Source organism: Stegodyphus dumicola, chromosome 1, assembly GCF_044657685.1.
Source record: "Stegodyphus dumicola isolate Sdum_Otavi_A_Nest chromosome 1, ASM4465768v1".
In the NCBI taxonomy this organism is placed as follows: Eukaryota; Metazoa; Arthropoda; class Arachnida; order Araneae; family Eresidae; genus Stegodyphus; species Stegodyphus dumicola.
The window spans coordinates 234,402,617-234,420,419 of record NC_140768.1 but is presented as its reverse complement, the minus strand read 5'-3'; the positions used below and the strand labels follow the sequence as shown (position 1 = coordinate 234,420,419).

Sequence of the window (17,803 nt, the reverse complement as noted above, 5' to 3'; positions counted from 1 at the left end):
ATTTGACATCTCAATTGCTTATAGGTAAGCTAATTTTTAAATGGGTTTTAAGGTTTTTGAGGCTGCTAAAAGTTGATTTCGATTGAATATTTAAATAGCTTTGAGTATATAGTTCACTCCCAGAATGAATTCATCAAATGTTTCCTTACTACTTAGTTCTAAAAAGTCAGATCTTTCTGCAGAAAGTTTGAAAAATCTTTTAATGCAATATTTTTTGTATCATTATTTATCTTCACAACATTTTAATGGAGAAGTATTAGGTTTATCGCGAAGCAAGAAATACTAAAACTCAGCGATGCTCTCATACAGATTCGAATGCCTGACCTCCCGATGGCTAGCCAGATATACTTCCAATTATACTATGAGGGCACATGGATGAGAAAGATGAAAATTCCTTAAAAATCTATCTACGTTTTAAACTGACTCTGTCACATTTAGTTTCCTAAAATATCGTTGGAGGCTTTCATATAAGTAATTATAGCAATTTAAAATAGATTATAAATGTTAGAAGTATTTCCCAATTACTTTCGAGCTCCAGATACTAAGTTTAACTTTTATAACCTTTATAATGCAGCGATTTTGTGCCTTAATCAGAAAACCGCAATGAAAAGTTTTGTTTAGCAGCACCATATGAAGCGATAAGTAACGTATGATGCACATAGAAGAAAACATATACACTCTTTTGCAAAAAAATCGAAGCCCCATGAAGGAAGTGGTTGTCTTTGATGAAATTGAATATGTGTATAGCTCAAACACAGATAATAAAATAATTAAAAATTAAGGTCATAGTATCTGTTCACGACTCACAGTCACCCACTGAGTGTTCGAATTAGTAGTTGGTCGAAGCGTCCCTGGCGGTAATGTATGCTTAAATTCGTCGAGGCAAGGAGTGGTAGAGGTTCCTAATGTCATTCTGCGACGCATTCTGACGACGCATTCCTTCATTCATTAGTTGTCGCTCCAGATCTCCGATATTTTGTGGTGCTCGAATCTGGCGGCCTACCATGTCCCAGACATGATCGATTGGTGAAAGTTCTGGTGACCTTGCTGGCCAAGGAAGAGTATCAACCTCACGGATACAGTCCAGAGATATGCGAGTGGTATGTGGCCTGGCATTATCTTGTTAGAAAATGGCCCCAGGATGACGTGCCATGAAGGGTAATGCAACCAGCAGCAGGATGGTATCAACATATCGTTGAGCTGTCAAAGATGTACGGAGGATGACTAAAGATGACCTGCTGTCATACGAAATAGAGCCCCAAACCATCACACCAGGAGTTATGGCTGTATGCCTTTGTAAAACAAAGACTGATTACGACCGCTGGCCCTGTCTTCTCCAGATACGAACACGGGGAGTCATCTGCTTCAAGAGTGAAGCGGGACTGATCGCTGAACACTATATGATGCCACTCTGGAGGCAGCCATGATGATCGGCTGCTACACCATTCCAGACGATTCCGCCGATGTTGTGGGATCAAAGCCAAACGTCTTAAAGGCCTCTGTGAGCGTAACCCCGCCTTAGACAAGCGCCGTGAGATGGTGGACGGTACCACGGGAGGTATAGACGTGACTGTAGTGCGTTGAATAGTCGACAATGATACCGTTGGGGCGATTCGGGCCTGGCGAACAATCATCCTATCTTGCCTCGCGTTTGTGATCTTTGTCCTTCCAGAGCCTTCATTACGTCGGCAATTTCCTTGTAGCAACTATTTCTGCCAACATCTTTGCACAGCAGTGTCTGTACGGTGGGTACGGTGGCGGCCTATTGCTTGGTATGACCACCCCACGTTCGAAGTCATTTAGTTGTCTATAAGGTCTTCGATATTGTCGTAATGGCATCTTTAGTTGCTTCTTTACGGAGTTACAATGGTAGCAACAAAAGAGATAAAATTTCCGCCTCTGCTACTGGTTTTATGCTTTGTGAATTGCGAACTAGAAATGCGCGCTATCATCGCAATTTCTGTTCATTTGCCTTGAAACTTTGATCCTCTTTGGTCAAAATGCTTTTGCATGTTCGATCAAAATGTTTTTGCATACCAAATTTCGTCACGATTGGAAAAGTCCTTCTTGGTGTTTCGATGTTTTTGCAAAAGAATGTACAGACCTAGCAATAATCTTTCACAAAAAAGCTTAGCTGCTCAGAAGCTAAGAATAGAAAAAGATATATGTAACTACATTTTGCAGTGTCCAATGATGCTTCCAAAAGACTCTAGCGCAGAACGACAAATATTTCTTCACAAAACAAACTCCCTTCCACGTTATTAAACGGAGGAGAATTTTGTCATAATTAAATAAGCAAATCTTTTCTCTCGGTAATAACGGTGATTAGCACAAAAAATAGTCTGGACGTGATGAACACAGAAGTGGACAAATAAAAATACTTTTTAACATTAAATTATCACTGAAGAACTGAAAGCCCTCCTTGACCAGAAACAGAAGCAAGCAGATACAAATTTATTCCAGTGAGAAAAAGTGAAAACATAGCGTCCAGATAAATTACATCCCTCAATGATTTTTGAAAAATCGGAATTTAGACATTAAGGGAGAGAAGAGTTGCAGCATTCTAATAAGCTGAGAACACCAGGGGTAGCTAATTTGTTCAATGACAATGGCAGGTATTGATTCAGGGAACATTTGCTTTAGAGAAAAACATCTGCTTTACACTCCACCTCGAAACCTGGATCTCTTGAAAGACTGTAAGCCTCCGCACACATCTATTATACATAAACACTTTTACAGTTTATAGATTAGTTAATTCCTAGCATTTTTAGCATCAGTGGTGTTTTGAATATTTTATGCATTTTTTAGAGCTATTTCCTGATTCTGGACCAGCCTCAGAAACGTATTATAATTACTTCTATATTTGCATGGTATAGATCGCAGAACAATAAGCTCCTTATGCGAGGCACTACTGTATCTGATAAAAATACCATTTAAAATTTCACACCTACTGCTGTTCAATAATTCAAAGCTACATAAAAGATAAAATGGGCATTGTAAAATAAGCTTTAGTTATTACTAAATGCATATCCAATTTTAAAGAACGTGGAAAGATTTGTTTTTCTTAGGACGGTGGAAAGACGAGTAGGGTCAAGATGGGTCTCGTATGAAACTTACCTCTTCAAAAGGACTCAAACGTCTGCTATTAAAACTTGCTTTCCTCTTGATAACGATAGCTGCAATGGCCACCATGATTATAGTGAGGATAAAAGCGCCTATAATCACGCCAAGTATCAGAGTGGTATGTTCCATTTCATTGGCTAGAAAGTGAAATATGAGATATAAGTATGTACTTATAATTAGAGATTAAGTATGTACTTATGATGCTTATAATATCATAAATGCAATTATAGGAAATTCAATATATAAACTAAATAAATTTGTCAGAGTTGAACTGTCGTTTATCCTTCGGTCAGAATTACGAAGCCTGCTACCCTACGGTTATAATTACGGTGGATATCGGACAGCAAATTCTATAAATTGCGAAATCTACCCTTGTCACATGTCTACATATCAGCTAACTACACATGCAGTAATTAAGGAGAATTATTGCTTAACAGAACTATAGTAGTTTAACTTAAATCATATGATGAACCATAAGAAAGTAAATTTTACTGGAAATTTTATTCTCAATTAGGGTTTTAATTGCATTTTACCAAATTTGCACAAAGTAAAATATAATTACAATTAAAGCTGTGTGAATAACATACAGAAGTTTATTTCTGACTAGTGCCAAAGATTATAAAAATATAAATCTGAATGCAACTAAAGCTCTGCAGTGCATAGATTAACAGTCGTCTGAAAGCAAATATCAGTAAATATACCCAACATTATTCAATTCTATCCTTAATCCCTTACGAAGAGCTCACGATTCTCGTAAATTTAAAATAGCTTAAACGTCCTCGAATATCTTAAGCTGCAGTTTCTGTAGCTCATTCGTGAACAGGTAGAACTTCCGAATAGAGAGGTAATAGGCAGATCACCATAGATCATGAAAACGAATGGTAAGTAAATGCAAGAACAGACGCTCAATCAAAGATTATATGCTCCTGCCTAACAAGTTATTTTCCTTCTTCTGTTGTCGATTAATTTACACCTTTCTAAAGAGAGTGTGTGCTTGTTCAAACCCGAAAGTCTGTTATCACGGAATAACAACACATAACTCTCGGTTAACGGGGAGTTGATCAGCCGGGATGGGGGTTAGCTAAAAAATGGTAATTTTATTTATTGCAAAACGATGTGCAAATACTGTTCTTTAATTCTATTTTAATTCAGTTTCTTTATTTTTAGTTACTTAGAGTGCATTCTTTTTATTTTGAAAACTGATTTAATTTACGTAACCAAATGAACTTATTCTCAATTTTTTTTTCCAATGGCAGATTGCGAATGGTTACAGTGTAACACAGCCCATTAATCTATACAGGCCAGATGTGTTGGTCTTTTTATTATGAAGGCACATAATAGGTAGGCCACCATCGCCTTAATGAAGGGACGGACAGTTACAACCGTACCTTCTCCGGGATTCGAACCCACTCCCTTCGGTATCGCAGTCAGGTTTCCCTAACCACTACCGCCTGGGCGGCTTTTCCAAATTAAACTACTTGAAAATATAGTTAAATGTCATAATAATTAATAGCAATTTTTTATTACTTGTTAATGGCCGTTTTCCTGTTATTAACTGTCTTTAGATTAACAGTTTGATATGTTCTCCGATTATACCCCAGTAAATCGGTTGTCGACTGTGAAATATAAATTAATTCGTCAAAATCAGATTGAAACGAAAGTTTGGTTTTGTTGCGCGAATTTCGCAACCATTGCACTAACACGGGCATTTCAAGTCTAATTATTAGAAACACGACTATATAGTTATTTAATGTATTAATGTACTAGAATAGATAGGTTCATGCAAAATGCTATAAAAAAGGATAATAAGAAAAGATGCCAGAAAAAATAAAATAATTTAAGTGAGCTCATTCACACCTGGAGGTGGCTTTGTGGGAGGATCCAAAGGAACAACCACGAGGGTGTTTCCATCCAAGTCATTGATGGTTAGCTGACCGTTGTCGATCATCCGCATAAGTTCATCTGCTGCAGCTTTTATAGCTTTCTCGTCAGCTAAATGTCCGTGATCCGAGTTTGGTACCATGTCGAAATTGACTTCGATGCTACCTAAATTGACATGAATGGATATTAATAAATCTGCATATTTGAGCTCCTGAGTTGAAGTGTATCACATTTCACCTTCACTATAATAATAACAAAATTGATGTGCATACAACATTATTCTTTTGTACTAACTCGAGACATGAAAAACGAAGGTTAAATTTCATCAATTGACCCAGTAGAATGGAAGTTATAGAACTGTCTCATTTTTTTGGGTAAGGTTTACGTAGGAATTTTACTGTATGAAGTATTTAAAATGGTACTTTCATTTGTTGTTTTTTTTAACCCATGCTAAATCTTAAAAAGCTATCAGGTGATTTCTTAAAAAATATAAGTGTGGTCTAATACATCGTTTCAATCATTTCAATCTCGGCATCGAAACCTAAACGTTTATTCCTCCTGCCAGCGGCCGAGAGCTAAAATCGCTGAACGGGCTGGTTGTATGAACATTTTAATGGTTTCACCATGTGGAACCTGAATACGAGCCATTTCCATTAGAAAATCCTCCACAAAGGCATCCCTCTCCTCAGGTAGAGAAACCTCGAATGCTCCGCGGCAATCAAATAAACCAAGCCAAACCAAACCAATCCTACTTTTTCAACTTTCTACTTTGTGATTTACAATGTAGCGTGCATGTTGGAATTCGGATCTGTAGTGTTGTTTAAAGTGAATAATGTTTCTGAGAGTGACAAGTATTCAGTAGTCAGTTACTGGTGCGGCCTTCATGTTCAACAGAGCCAAGATGACTGAGCCCAAGTGTTGTTTACTGACGAGTCCAGATATAATCTAAATATTGATTCTAGACGTGTTTTGATCTGGGGAAAGGAAAGAACACTCAACTTGCTTTCCCTTGCCTGTGAAATATACCGTTTCCGCGACGGGGGTTTAATATTTTGGGAAGGAATCACGACAAATGGTCGTGCCGAGCTGCATATATTCCAAAGAGGTTCTGTAACCGCTCGAAGATATGTGGAGGAGGTATTAGAACACCAAGCTAGACTGTTTAGGGGTGTTATTCGCCCAGGGGTTTTGTTAACTCGGCCTCACTGAGCATATGTGGCGTCAAAATATTTGCAAACAGAATCTTCATGAATGGACTGGCCACCTTACTCAACTGACCTGAACCCGATTGAGCATCTGTGGGATTTCTTAGGGCATGTAATTTCAAGGTGCCAAATTCCTCCCGGGAGCATCCAGGAGCTGAAAAGTGGACTTTTAGAACAGTGGCATGCAATTCCACAAGATTTAACGAACATTTTGGTAAATTCTATGAAATCAAGACGCGAGGTATGCATGTCTGTCCGAGGTGATCATACACCATGTTAAAAAAATGTTTTCCACAAGAAGTGACTTAATATTTCCAACATTTTCCAGTTTCAATAAATTTGATTTTAATTTCCACATTTTGTGAATAAACAACTGCCAAACATTGTACTTTACGTTAACTAATGCTTTTGTGCAATTTATTAATAATTTTTATTAAGTTGTAAGGATTATGTTAATTTTCCTAACAGATAAATTTTGAGTTAAAGTTCCTTTCCTGTCTTCCTGAATTTCAACTTACAACTTCCAACCAGAACGTAGTTTTAGTATCGCGTTTGAATGCAAATGAGGAGAAGTATTTAACCGTGAAATTCTACTGACTTCGGGAGAGAGAACCAGTGATTCTGACTAGCACGCGTCCGCCGTTTTAGGCTGCTCTCTCTTAAGCTATTATTACGCTCGGCCGTACTTAGGCCCTTGATAGCTTCATCGTTATTTAGAGCTAAGGGGTCAACTCAGTTAGAATCTTGATAACTTTTATATCTTTTTAGTTAAGATTAGTCAATATTAATTTCTTAGTTTGTATATTAGGTATTTCTATAGCTTTCCTAGCGTGCCGCCGTGATGTAGTGGTCTGCACGCTGGGCCGGTATTCCAGAGGACCGTGGTTCGATTCCCGGCGAAGGCGTTTGCTCATTTTTCATCTTGCCTGCTTCCAAAAATACCTAATGTCTCTACAAAGTCTCAGTTAAATTTTATTACTGTCATTATCCTTTAATTTTGATGATTAGTGTATAGAACATACTATTGTTTGACACACCCTGTATTGCTTGATATAATTATGCATATTAAATAAGCTGTAAAGGAAAAACAAAAAGATTACAGTGATAACTATCACCGCATGATGAAATGAAAATAGTTTCAAGCATTTTCTACTTTAAAAGTTCTGCTTTAAAAAAATGCTTGTAAAATCAGCGAAATATTAACTCTGAAATAAACTACTTAATTGGGAGAATGGCGGATTAACATATCAAAATTGAAACGATCAGAAAGAACAGTGGAGCCCATAGGATGAAATCGAATAGCAGGAGCAAAATATTCTGCTTCGAAATACCTGCATGTTATTGAGCATAGAACTAACTAAGAAAAATTAAGGCACGAAAGAAGGATAAAAAGCATTTGGCAAAAATTAAGACAAAAGTTCCTAAAATGCCAAATCTGACATTCCTAGCAGAAAATCACCGCATTTACGACAAATCCTACCACTATGTAATAATAATGATGATGATGATGATGTAATAGTATCAGCATACACACACAGAACGAAAAAATAAAATTTTCAACTGAAAAAGAATGCATACAAACAAAACAAAACTTTGAAGAAATATTCTGTAAGACATTGTACAGCAAAAACTAAGTCAAGAGTTCATACTCGTCATCATTATGTGTATCTATATCATTATGTGTTATCTATATTTATACTAAATCAATATTTAAGAGTTGTAGATAATAATTTATTATTATTAAAAGGGGCTCTCTTCTAAATGCCAGTGTGATTGAACGTTCCCAAATATAATGGTTAATATCTGCCATTTAAGTCTGCACATTTACGTAATATATTCACTTTGAAGGAACAAGTTATGCATTTGGAAATTTTTCTGATCCTATAAGAGTATAATTTAAGAAATCCTGAATTTAAGAATCCTGAATAATAATCCTGAATTTAAGAAAAGTCTGACCGTTGCATGTCATTCAAATTTTTCAGTAACACGCAACGTTTCATACATTGATCTTTGACAACGCATGTTCTCTAACGACGGTATTCTTCAACTAGATGGGATTAGATAGAAACAGAATGCCATTTCTGCAGCAACAAGTGTCATTTCAGGGGATCGAAGCTGAGACCTTTTCTTGACCTCGTTCCACAAGGCATGTATGAGAAATATTTAGTTCCTTAAAAACGAGGAAGTGGATTAACAGAAGACATGTGCGACAGAGGTATTGCATGTATGGTCACATTCTTTCAAGATGTTGTAATATGCGAGAAGTTTCACTCTGCATATTACAAGTATTTGTGTAAAACGCTTACGCAACAAAATGCTAAGGCAAAATATTTCATTATATTGAAATGAAATTTATAGTTTGGATTTTATTTTTAAGTTGCTCAACTTATCACGCAAAGAAGGTTAAGCAAATTTTAAAGATGATTAAAGCGATTATCTGGAGCAATGTGAATAAGAATATATGTTCACACTTCTCAAAATTTGTATGTTCTCTTTATATTTCATTTAAAGGTCAGTGATATTATACCTCATAATTATTCTATTATGGATAATATAGAGATATTCAGGGTAATGAGTAATCGTTTTGTCGCTCAAGACATAGATATCGATACTTTATTCTCCTTAAATACACTTTGCAGTTCCGCCGAGAGTACGTATTTCATAAAACATTTCGTCTGAATCTTGTACAAATCTGGAGAATAATGCTGTATGGAGACAATTAAAATAAATTGTAAAATTGTAGTAATTTTTATAGGAACGTTTAACCCATTAACGGTTTCACCCGGATTTTCTCGTTCTTTTATGCAGCGCTCTTAACGGTTCGTTACGGATTATTGTTAGTTTAAATGTACCCTCGAAAACGGACAGTCCCGTGTTTTTGTATTATCGAAAAAACACGCCAAAAAGGACTAGCCCGTATTTTTGTATGTCTTCTAACCCCCAATGCCTAAAGGGACAAGGGTCCATGCAATCCTGACGACAATGGGTAATGGCTGTCATTAGCGTGGGGAGAAATCTCCTTCATGTTTTGGGATAAAGGCCTTACACTGACTCTAAAGAAACAAATTTATTACCAGTTACAAAGTGGATGCATATATAAAGGGATTTAAGAATTTCCGTTTTAGAGCAGTTATTGAATAAAAAATAGAATTTTTTACAAAATGAACGTTTACCTATAAGATCATTAATGAATTAAAACGAGAAAAATAAAAGTAATAAATGCAAACATAAAAATCTGAGAAAGCAAATCTTTCAGATTTTACATTACGCCCAAAGGGCGTTTTTTTTAACGGTTTGTGGGTTACCTTTATTTTTAAATATCATGTTCTTCGCACTTAAACCATGAAACTTCAGTTAAACAGCAATAAATTTTAAATGAGCATATCTTTAGAATTTCCGATACACAGTCTCGCCCGTTGAAGATAATTTTTTATATTATTATTTTCATACAGTGTTGTCTTTGCTCGCTTTAAAATCGTTGAGTTTCTTAATAAAAAATTCATTGAAGTTTTACGAAATAGGAAACATATAATAAAACAAATTCCAAATCTCGGCTTCGAGATGCCCATATTCGGGTGGAAATGTACGTTATTCGAAATTGGATGGGTCTAGTTACCGTTGTTTTATCACAATGCGAGAAACATACATATATTTATGCAGATTATTCATTATTTAATTTCAAGGCAGATAGCCCTCGAGTGCTCTGCCGTAATCTAATAAACCAAAACCATTATTTAATTTCTTTAAATATAATACAGGGCTGTAATATGTGGTAGCAACAGTTTGAAAAGTGAACTGACATAGTTTTCAACGGAAAATGAAAAAATGAAGTTAATAGACTTTCTCGGCTAACGCCCTTTGTTTTAAAAATAATGTATCGTGTAATTTAATGGGAATACGAGATTAAATAATTATCTTTAAAAAATTCTTCTACAAATTTATATTACGAATAATAAAAACGTGAGGCTGTCTTGATAAATTTATAAATATTATACATCTGGCAATGCGATTCAGTTATTTGATTTCGTAATTTAAGAGCCTATGATTCTTCTTATAAAACTGTACAGGAATTTAGCAAAGAAGCTATTAAGTAATCTCTTATTACCATTAATCTATGCGATAAATTATTATTATTATTATTATTACTTTTGGTTCAGTCTTTTACTTCCAAGTATCCTTTTACCTCAAATAATCGAAAAATTATATAAATTTAAAACAAAATTCGCCCCCAAATCAGAAATTAGGTTACAAATTTCATGCAAATTTTATTTCAAAAGCTATTTTACCCTCTGTAAAATGATGCAAACTTAAAAATTTAAGATTTTTAGTTTATTCATAAATGGAAATATGCGCAAAAATTTCTTCGACATTAAATTTTAAAAACTCTAAATCGAATTATTATCATCCGTAAACGTAATTGTACAAAATCTGAATTCAATAGCTTATCGATAAGCAGTTCAAAAATCGACGACGAGCTTTTGATTAAACACCGTGAATGAACTGAATACAATTTTTGGAACAGCTTTTTAAGCACTTTGGAAAGATCGGTAAGTTGTTGATATAGCATAACCGTTATTTTTATAACATTCTTGGCATTATGAAACGTGTAAGTGACATTCATAACAGTTCCCGACAGTTCTGTTCATTTGTCAAAGTGGCTGCTTTTGAAAATATTGTGAAGCTCACTCGATGTGCTCCACTATCTGTGATACTCATTAAAGATATTTAATAATGTTTTATTTCTATACAGAAATACTAGTAAAATTAAGAGGTCAAATATTTAATTATTTGAGTTATATAACTACTTATACTGTCTCAAGAAATTTTGAGTCATTTTGTAAAAATAATCTTTTCTTTAAAATTCTTTTTCCCCCCTACCCACTATGCTTCATGACTTTATTACTATTCTGATGAATGGAAGGTTTTTAGAGACATTACATTTTTTTTAACAGCAAGAGACATGAAAAATGAGCAATGCCTTACCCGGGACGCGAACCACTAACTTCTCGAATGCGCGCCGAGCGTACTGAGACCACGAAGGCATGCTAAAAGGGCGGGAGAAAATACCGTATATACTCCCCCTTTTAAAGGGCGACTGGGGATTAGGGGACCGAATCGCCAAATCCTTGCGGCGGAGAATCATCATCCACCACCTTTTTTGGTTTGGATGCCACTATAGAAACATTAGGTTATTTCGAAGCAGGACATGTGAAATAGGAGCAATACCTTCGCCGGCACTCGAACCACCAACCTCTCGAATACACGCCGTGCGTGCTGACCATTACACCACGAAGGTATGCTAAGAAGGCGGGAGAAAATACCTTATAGGTTACAAAAGTTGAGTAGGTAGTCACAAATCTAACTAATAAATGCTCTACAAATACAACTTTTAATATTTTAGCAGAATTTTTTGGAAACGTATTTATATAGATTGTTTTAGAAATAGACACAGTTTGATGCCAGTTTAGAGGAGGGGTTGTTTATGAGCGTATTAAAAATGCTTTTCCCACTCAAAATGTTAACTACTTTAAAATAATAATTCATAATCGCACTGAAGCTGATGTTTACAATTATTTCCCCTGAGATTTCTTTAAAAAGAAAGAATTACAATTGTGTTTAATGCAGAAAATTTAATGGAATTGGCATCTGCGCAAGAGGACGGAAATTATCAGGGAGGACTTTCTAAGGAAAACTAGATTTCCTTCACATTGAACGTAGAAAATTTTCACCGAACAAGCGTGTTCACCAGGATTTGAACTTATGTAGGATTACCAGTACTCAGCGGTTTTAGCGCTTGGCCACCGCAGGCCGATTAAAAATCTTGTTTAGAAACCTTTAATCTTGATTTAGTGTGACAGGTGCCGTAGTCTGAAGGTAAGGTAAGGATTACTTGAATACAGCAAAACACACGAGGACTATCTGCTTTTAAGGAAAGAGATGCCTTCGTAGAGGACTTTTTAACGAGAAAACTCTCATATTCATGTTATATATAGGGAAAAACATGGAAAAATACCATTCAGCCATCGTATTCGTTCGTCAGGGTGTAAATCGAACTACCAGTATTTACCGGCCACTAATATGGCCGTAGTTGAATAGGGGAAATAACTGTTGGATTGTAAGGCATCTAAATTAAGAAATAAAAAAAATCACTTCTGAGGTAATCTTAAACCCAAATTAAGTTTTTTATTATAATTATGAAAGAGTTCAACTCATTTGTTAATTTTCAGATCGTTAAAATTAGTGTGGCTTTAATGAATGATTATTTAGACCTGTTACAGGAAACAAATACATCAAAAGTTTCCTTTAAAATATCAGGAATTATTGAAAAATCTTCTGCAATTTATAAACGAGAAAACGTATTTATCCAGATTTTACATGTGTGAAGAAATAATGAATTTTGATCTTCCCTAGTAGAGACATTTGTAATTATATTTCTAGTTCCAAATTCAAAGTGAGAAATCTAGGTGCCTGAAGCCAGAGAACACTATCGATTCTTCTTGGCTTCTATTTTCAGCGACGAAACAGATCAACTGCATGGAATTTTTATGATTTTTCTCAACATGTCAACTAAATGCGTGTAAGTGTTTCTTAGAAAGCTCGTCGGAAGCAGAATACCTTTATCTTGGTAGATAGATATCGTGTGCTTTAGTAAATTTAGCAAATCTAAACACAGGGCCGACAGTACTATGTTTGAGTCCTTTCTCTAACATAGTCGAATAGTGTATCGAATAGTCGAACAATGAAATCACCCTACATCGCCCTCTTTTACTTACTTTTATACTTTTATCTCAATATTATATATTGCATCCACAAAAATGTCTCTAAATTAATGTTATTTGGATTCGAAAACCATTTTATTCTTAAATACATCTTTCCAGATGTTTGTCTTTTACTCACTGAGAGTCAATGCTTCTTGAAGATGTCAATTCATGAATGAAAAATTATTTCTTGCTTTTCCGGTTTCCCTTAACCGTTCCCACAAAGGCCGAACCTTTGGGCAAAAACAGCCCTCCTATGATGTTAATTCCTCAGTAAAAGAGAAAGCACTGAACGGGGTAAAGTAGTAGAAATCTTGACTTTCCTTTTCACTCAAAATTCAAGCATTTCCCAAAATCTACTATAAAAGATATACTCCCTAAGGTATAAAATTTTTGTGTAATGAAATTATAAAATGCAATATATACATATGCATTATAATATATATATATGCTAAAATATGAATGCATATATATATATCATTGATTATATATATATATATATATATCATTGATGACATATATATATATCAATTAAACCTTTAGACACACTCACACACATACATAATCAGATATATTACATATATAGAATCACATAGTATCAGTAGGTGAAAGAAGAAAATAAATCCTACTGGTGAAAGATTGCTGAAGAAATTCAAAGCATAATGAAAGTTTCTTTTATCTTGGAATCAAAGAACTTTTTTATCGCTTTAGTTTTTGGGAGACTATTAGATTAAAATGTAATAAATAAATAAGTATATGGAAGAAAAATAAATCTTTAAAGGAAGAAAAAGGAAAAATAGAACCAAACAATCAAATCATTTTCAGCATTAAAACCAATTTTAAGTGTGACAGTATATTTTCCTGCCGATACGAAAACTTGAGAAAATTGACAGAAATCTGCATTGTTTCACCTATCAATATACGACAAATGGAATAACGATACAAGAAAAAGTAAATTTGAAAAATTTGCGAAAGCGGAATAATTTCGAATGCTGCACAAATAGAAAGATACCATGCAGATACATTGGATTTTTTTCGAAGCAAGAAATGCAAAAATTCAGCAGTGCCCTCTTTGTGCTTCTAATAAGAAGGTTTTCCAAATTCTAGCTGGAAGGACTTCCATTTATAACAAGATAGTGAGAATGGCATAATTCCTTATTATTTGTTTTCATTTAAAGAGCGAGAGAGAAGAAGCACGAGGCACTGTCGGAATAATTCATGTGTTAACGAATTATCGTCTGACATGTTTTCGTTGGGGTGCCATTGAAGAGACATAGCGTTTTTATGAGGGAAAAAAAAAAAAAAAAAACACGAAAAATCCGTTATCCTATCAGCGGAATACGAACCACAGGCATTCCGACTGATAGTCCGATCTACTATCACTTACACCCCGAGTTCAAATTCTAGCTGGAAGAAGCTCCATTGAGCAATTTCCAGCTCAAAGAAGAATGAGATAATTTCCCATAATCAATACGGATATATAACTGATGATTCTAAAATTCTATTATCATTAAGACTGGAAAAAATACACGATTTAATTCATTTTCATACATTTTAAAAGAAGTTAAATTTTTCAGAGAGTTACTATAAAATATTTATTAGAATGTCAAATTTAAGCATTTCAATTATTTATATAATAAAGGATAAATTTTATATTTATATAATAAAGAAAAATCGTTAATAATATCACTCTGATTTTAGTGGAGATATTTTAAGAAATAAATAAGTGAAAGCTGGAGGAAGAAAAACTATTTCAAGTTATATGTTTATCTTAAAAGTAACGAGAGAAAAACTATGTTAAAAGAAAAGGCACGCATATCGAAATTGTTTCCTGTACTGCTGACAAATTGTTATATGGCATGCATACTATAATGTTCATGAATAATTGATTGCTACTAGATTAATACAGGCATAGCATATTTCAAGGGACTGATTTGCTGTAATTTCCAATTTGATTTTTGCATACTTTTATATTTAGGACACTAATTACATAACACTGAAGATTACTCAATGCAATAATTCCATTGCAGTTTTATAGAAAATTATAAAATTTTCAGTTTCAATAAACAAATATATAATATTTCGATGACTCAGCAGGTAACATAATTTATTATCTTTCAAGTTTTTTTCGAAACTTGAAACTTTATTATCTTTCAAGTCGTAAATTCCCAAGCCAGATTCCTTTTTTATATAAATAGATGCATAGAGGAGAAAATGGAACAGTTAATTATATTTTTATATTCTTTTTCAAAATTTAATTCTTTTAGATATAATTTTTAACGATAAACGATATTCTGCTAAGTTATAATACAAAAATTATTACTAATAATAATTTATATCCTAATATTTATATACTAATTTAATAATATTTATATCACTCAAAACAGAATTGGAAAACTCATTCAAATCATATTTAATCAAAACATTTTACGAAGTTATGGGAAAAAGGAATTTTGGGGTTTGTTTGATTTTTAACGGTGAATTCAATCATTAAAATATTTTTACCGTGTTTCCTCATTCATAAAACATTAGCAAAATAATTTACTAAATAATTCTTAGATGTAATAGTATTCTTGTTTATCTTTTGTTATATGACTAAAAATAAATAAAAAAGCGGCTGGTATTCAATATTATTTTATTTAATTACAAATACTTGGCTATTGGTACTCAAGACATAGTCTTTCCATATTATCACTTTTCTATTTCTTGAAATTATGTTTAACGACCTAATAGAATTCGGAAAATCCTATGATTGCATAAAACTGCGGGAGGTGCTAATAATGACAAATTTTAAATGAAAATAGAAATTTATTTAAATAAATTTATTTAAATTCTATTTGTGAGTGTCTGCTTTATGCATTTAATGTATCAAATGCAGAAAAGTGAGAAAAATCCATCCAACACAGAGAAATAATTCTTTCTAGTCTGTGGTAAGATTGTATCGTGTGTGTGTGTGTGTGATTATGGCAAAGCCTCGAGGGCTATCTGCCTAAGAGGAGGGATGCCTTCGTGGAGGACTTTCTAAGGGAAACTGGCTCGTATACACGTTACACATGGGGAAAACCAGGTAAGATTGTATCAAATTCATTTAAACTTCCGTTTAAATTCGAAATGCGATCTCTCAAATCAACGAAGGAATACATTTTTGGCTTTAAATTCTACATTAGTAGCAACTGTATAATAGCTAAACTTACCAAAATATTTGTAGAAAACCGCCAAAATTCTAGAAATTGCTATAAAATCCCGAAAAATATTAGGAAGATTATGGGTGCCAATTCCACGCTGAAAAGACGAAGATGAGCTCGACAGTAAACGAACAACTTGTGGAAAAAATTCAACGCTAAAATATAAATGCATATGCGAAATTTTCCAAAAATTTCTGATAAATATTGTACTTTCATCGTGAATATGTATGGACTTATAATGTGATGAAAACTGAGTCGGTAAAAGAATGGATTAAAATTTAATTTCCCAAAATAAATTGTTTTACTAAAACTAAATAAAATAGATAAGTAAATAGTAAAAAAATTGTGTAACAAAATAAATAATGATCTTTCTTAAAATACTGCCCAATAAAACATGTCGAATAATTGAATGTTCACAAGCTTGGAAGCTAAAATTCTAAAAAGATTTCGGAAAATTCTGCAGTCACATGTTAAAAGAAACAAGTCTACAGGCTACTAGTACAAAGAAAGAGGAGGGAGACGAAACTAAACGGAACAACTACTTCTTGGCATTCAATAGCGGGGAGGCAATTTTATGGCTTATCCATCACACTAAGGGGAAGCAAACATACTGCCTTAGGCTGGGCCATCTTAGAGAGATTTCAGAAAACGAAAGCAATTTTTTTTGGAGGGGTTTGTTGTCTGACAACGCGACCGTTTTCGAAGCATTTCGTTCCGAGAGGCGGGCTCGTTGATGGGTTAATAAAAATTTGAAGATCTAAGATTAATAACCTGATCTAAGATCTAAGATTAAGATAGATTATAATTGTGTACCGGTAGCACACTTAGCGCGTATTCGAGAGGCATAGATTCGAGTCCTGGAGAAGGCATTGCACATATTTCGTCTCTCCTGTTTCAAAATAACCTAATGGCTTTACAGTAGCGAGCGAACTAAAAGGTGGAGACGATAATTCGTCACCACTAGGATTTGGCGATTGGGTCCCTAATCCCCAGTCGCCCTATAAAGGGGGTATATAAGGTCGTTAGAATGAGCACCCGAGCGATTTAATTCGTAATGAATCATCGTTTTCTCCCTCTAACCAGCCTGCATTCGTGGTGTAACGGTGGCACACTTGGTGAGTATTCGACAGGTCCAGGTTCGAGTCCCGGCGAGGGCATTGGACATTTTCACGTCTCCTGCTTCAAAAAGACTTAATGACTCTACAAAGCATTATCTCGGTCCTAATTATAGGAAACAAAGCAACGATTGAGTAAAAACGATTGAGTCATTGTCTCAATTTACATGGCTGTAGATGGCCAAGATTATCATCCTTCCTTAACATTGCTCACAGCAGCTTAATTGTCTCAACATGGTTCCATGTCTGAAACATCCAAGCGTTTTCGTACTATGCAATTTTCTGCTAAGTGAAATCGTATGGTTTAATTTCAGCTCTCTTTGCAATAACACAGGTTTTTCAGTTAGCCTATCGACACTGTAAATTTTTCACTGTAAATATGCTCAATTTAAAATTATTTTGAGATACTGCTCTTGAACTGAATTTTATGGTCTAAGTGTGAAGATGCGTTAATGTTTAATAAGTAATTGTTTCATTTTTTTATGTCGTCATCAAGATCGAACAACGTTTGAAACCTTTCTTAATACACGCAAGGA

The 17,803-nt window shown here is 34.3% G+C and overlaps 1 protein-coding gene across 3 annotated transcripts in view; it reads right to left on the bottom strand.

The window, feature by feature from the left end:
* LOC118182980 (uncharacterized) overlaps positions 1-17,803 on the bottom strand; it is a 223,419-nt gene that overhangs the window by 6,379 nt on the left and 199,237 nt on the right. For all 3 annotated transcript variants that reach the window (XM_085826414.1, XM_085826421.1, XM_085826408.1), the window contains exons 4-5: positions 4,981-5,169; positions 3,118-3,260 (exon numbers count right to left, since the gene is read on the bottom strand). In XM_085826414.1, the coding sequence (XP_085682540.1) occupies positions 3,118-3,260; positions 4,981-5,169 (332 nt within the window). The remainder of the gene's footprint in view (positions 1-3,117; positions 3,261-4,980; positions 5,170-17,803) is intronic.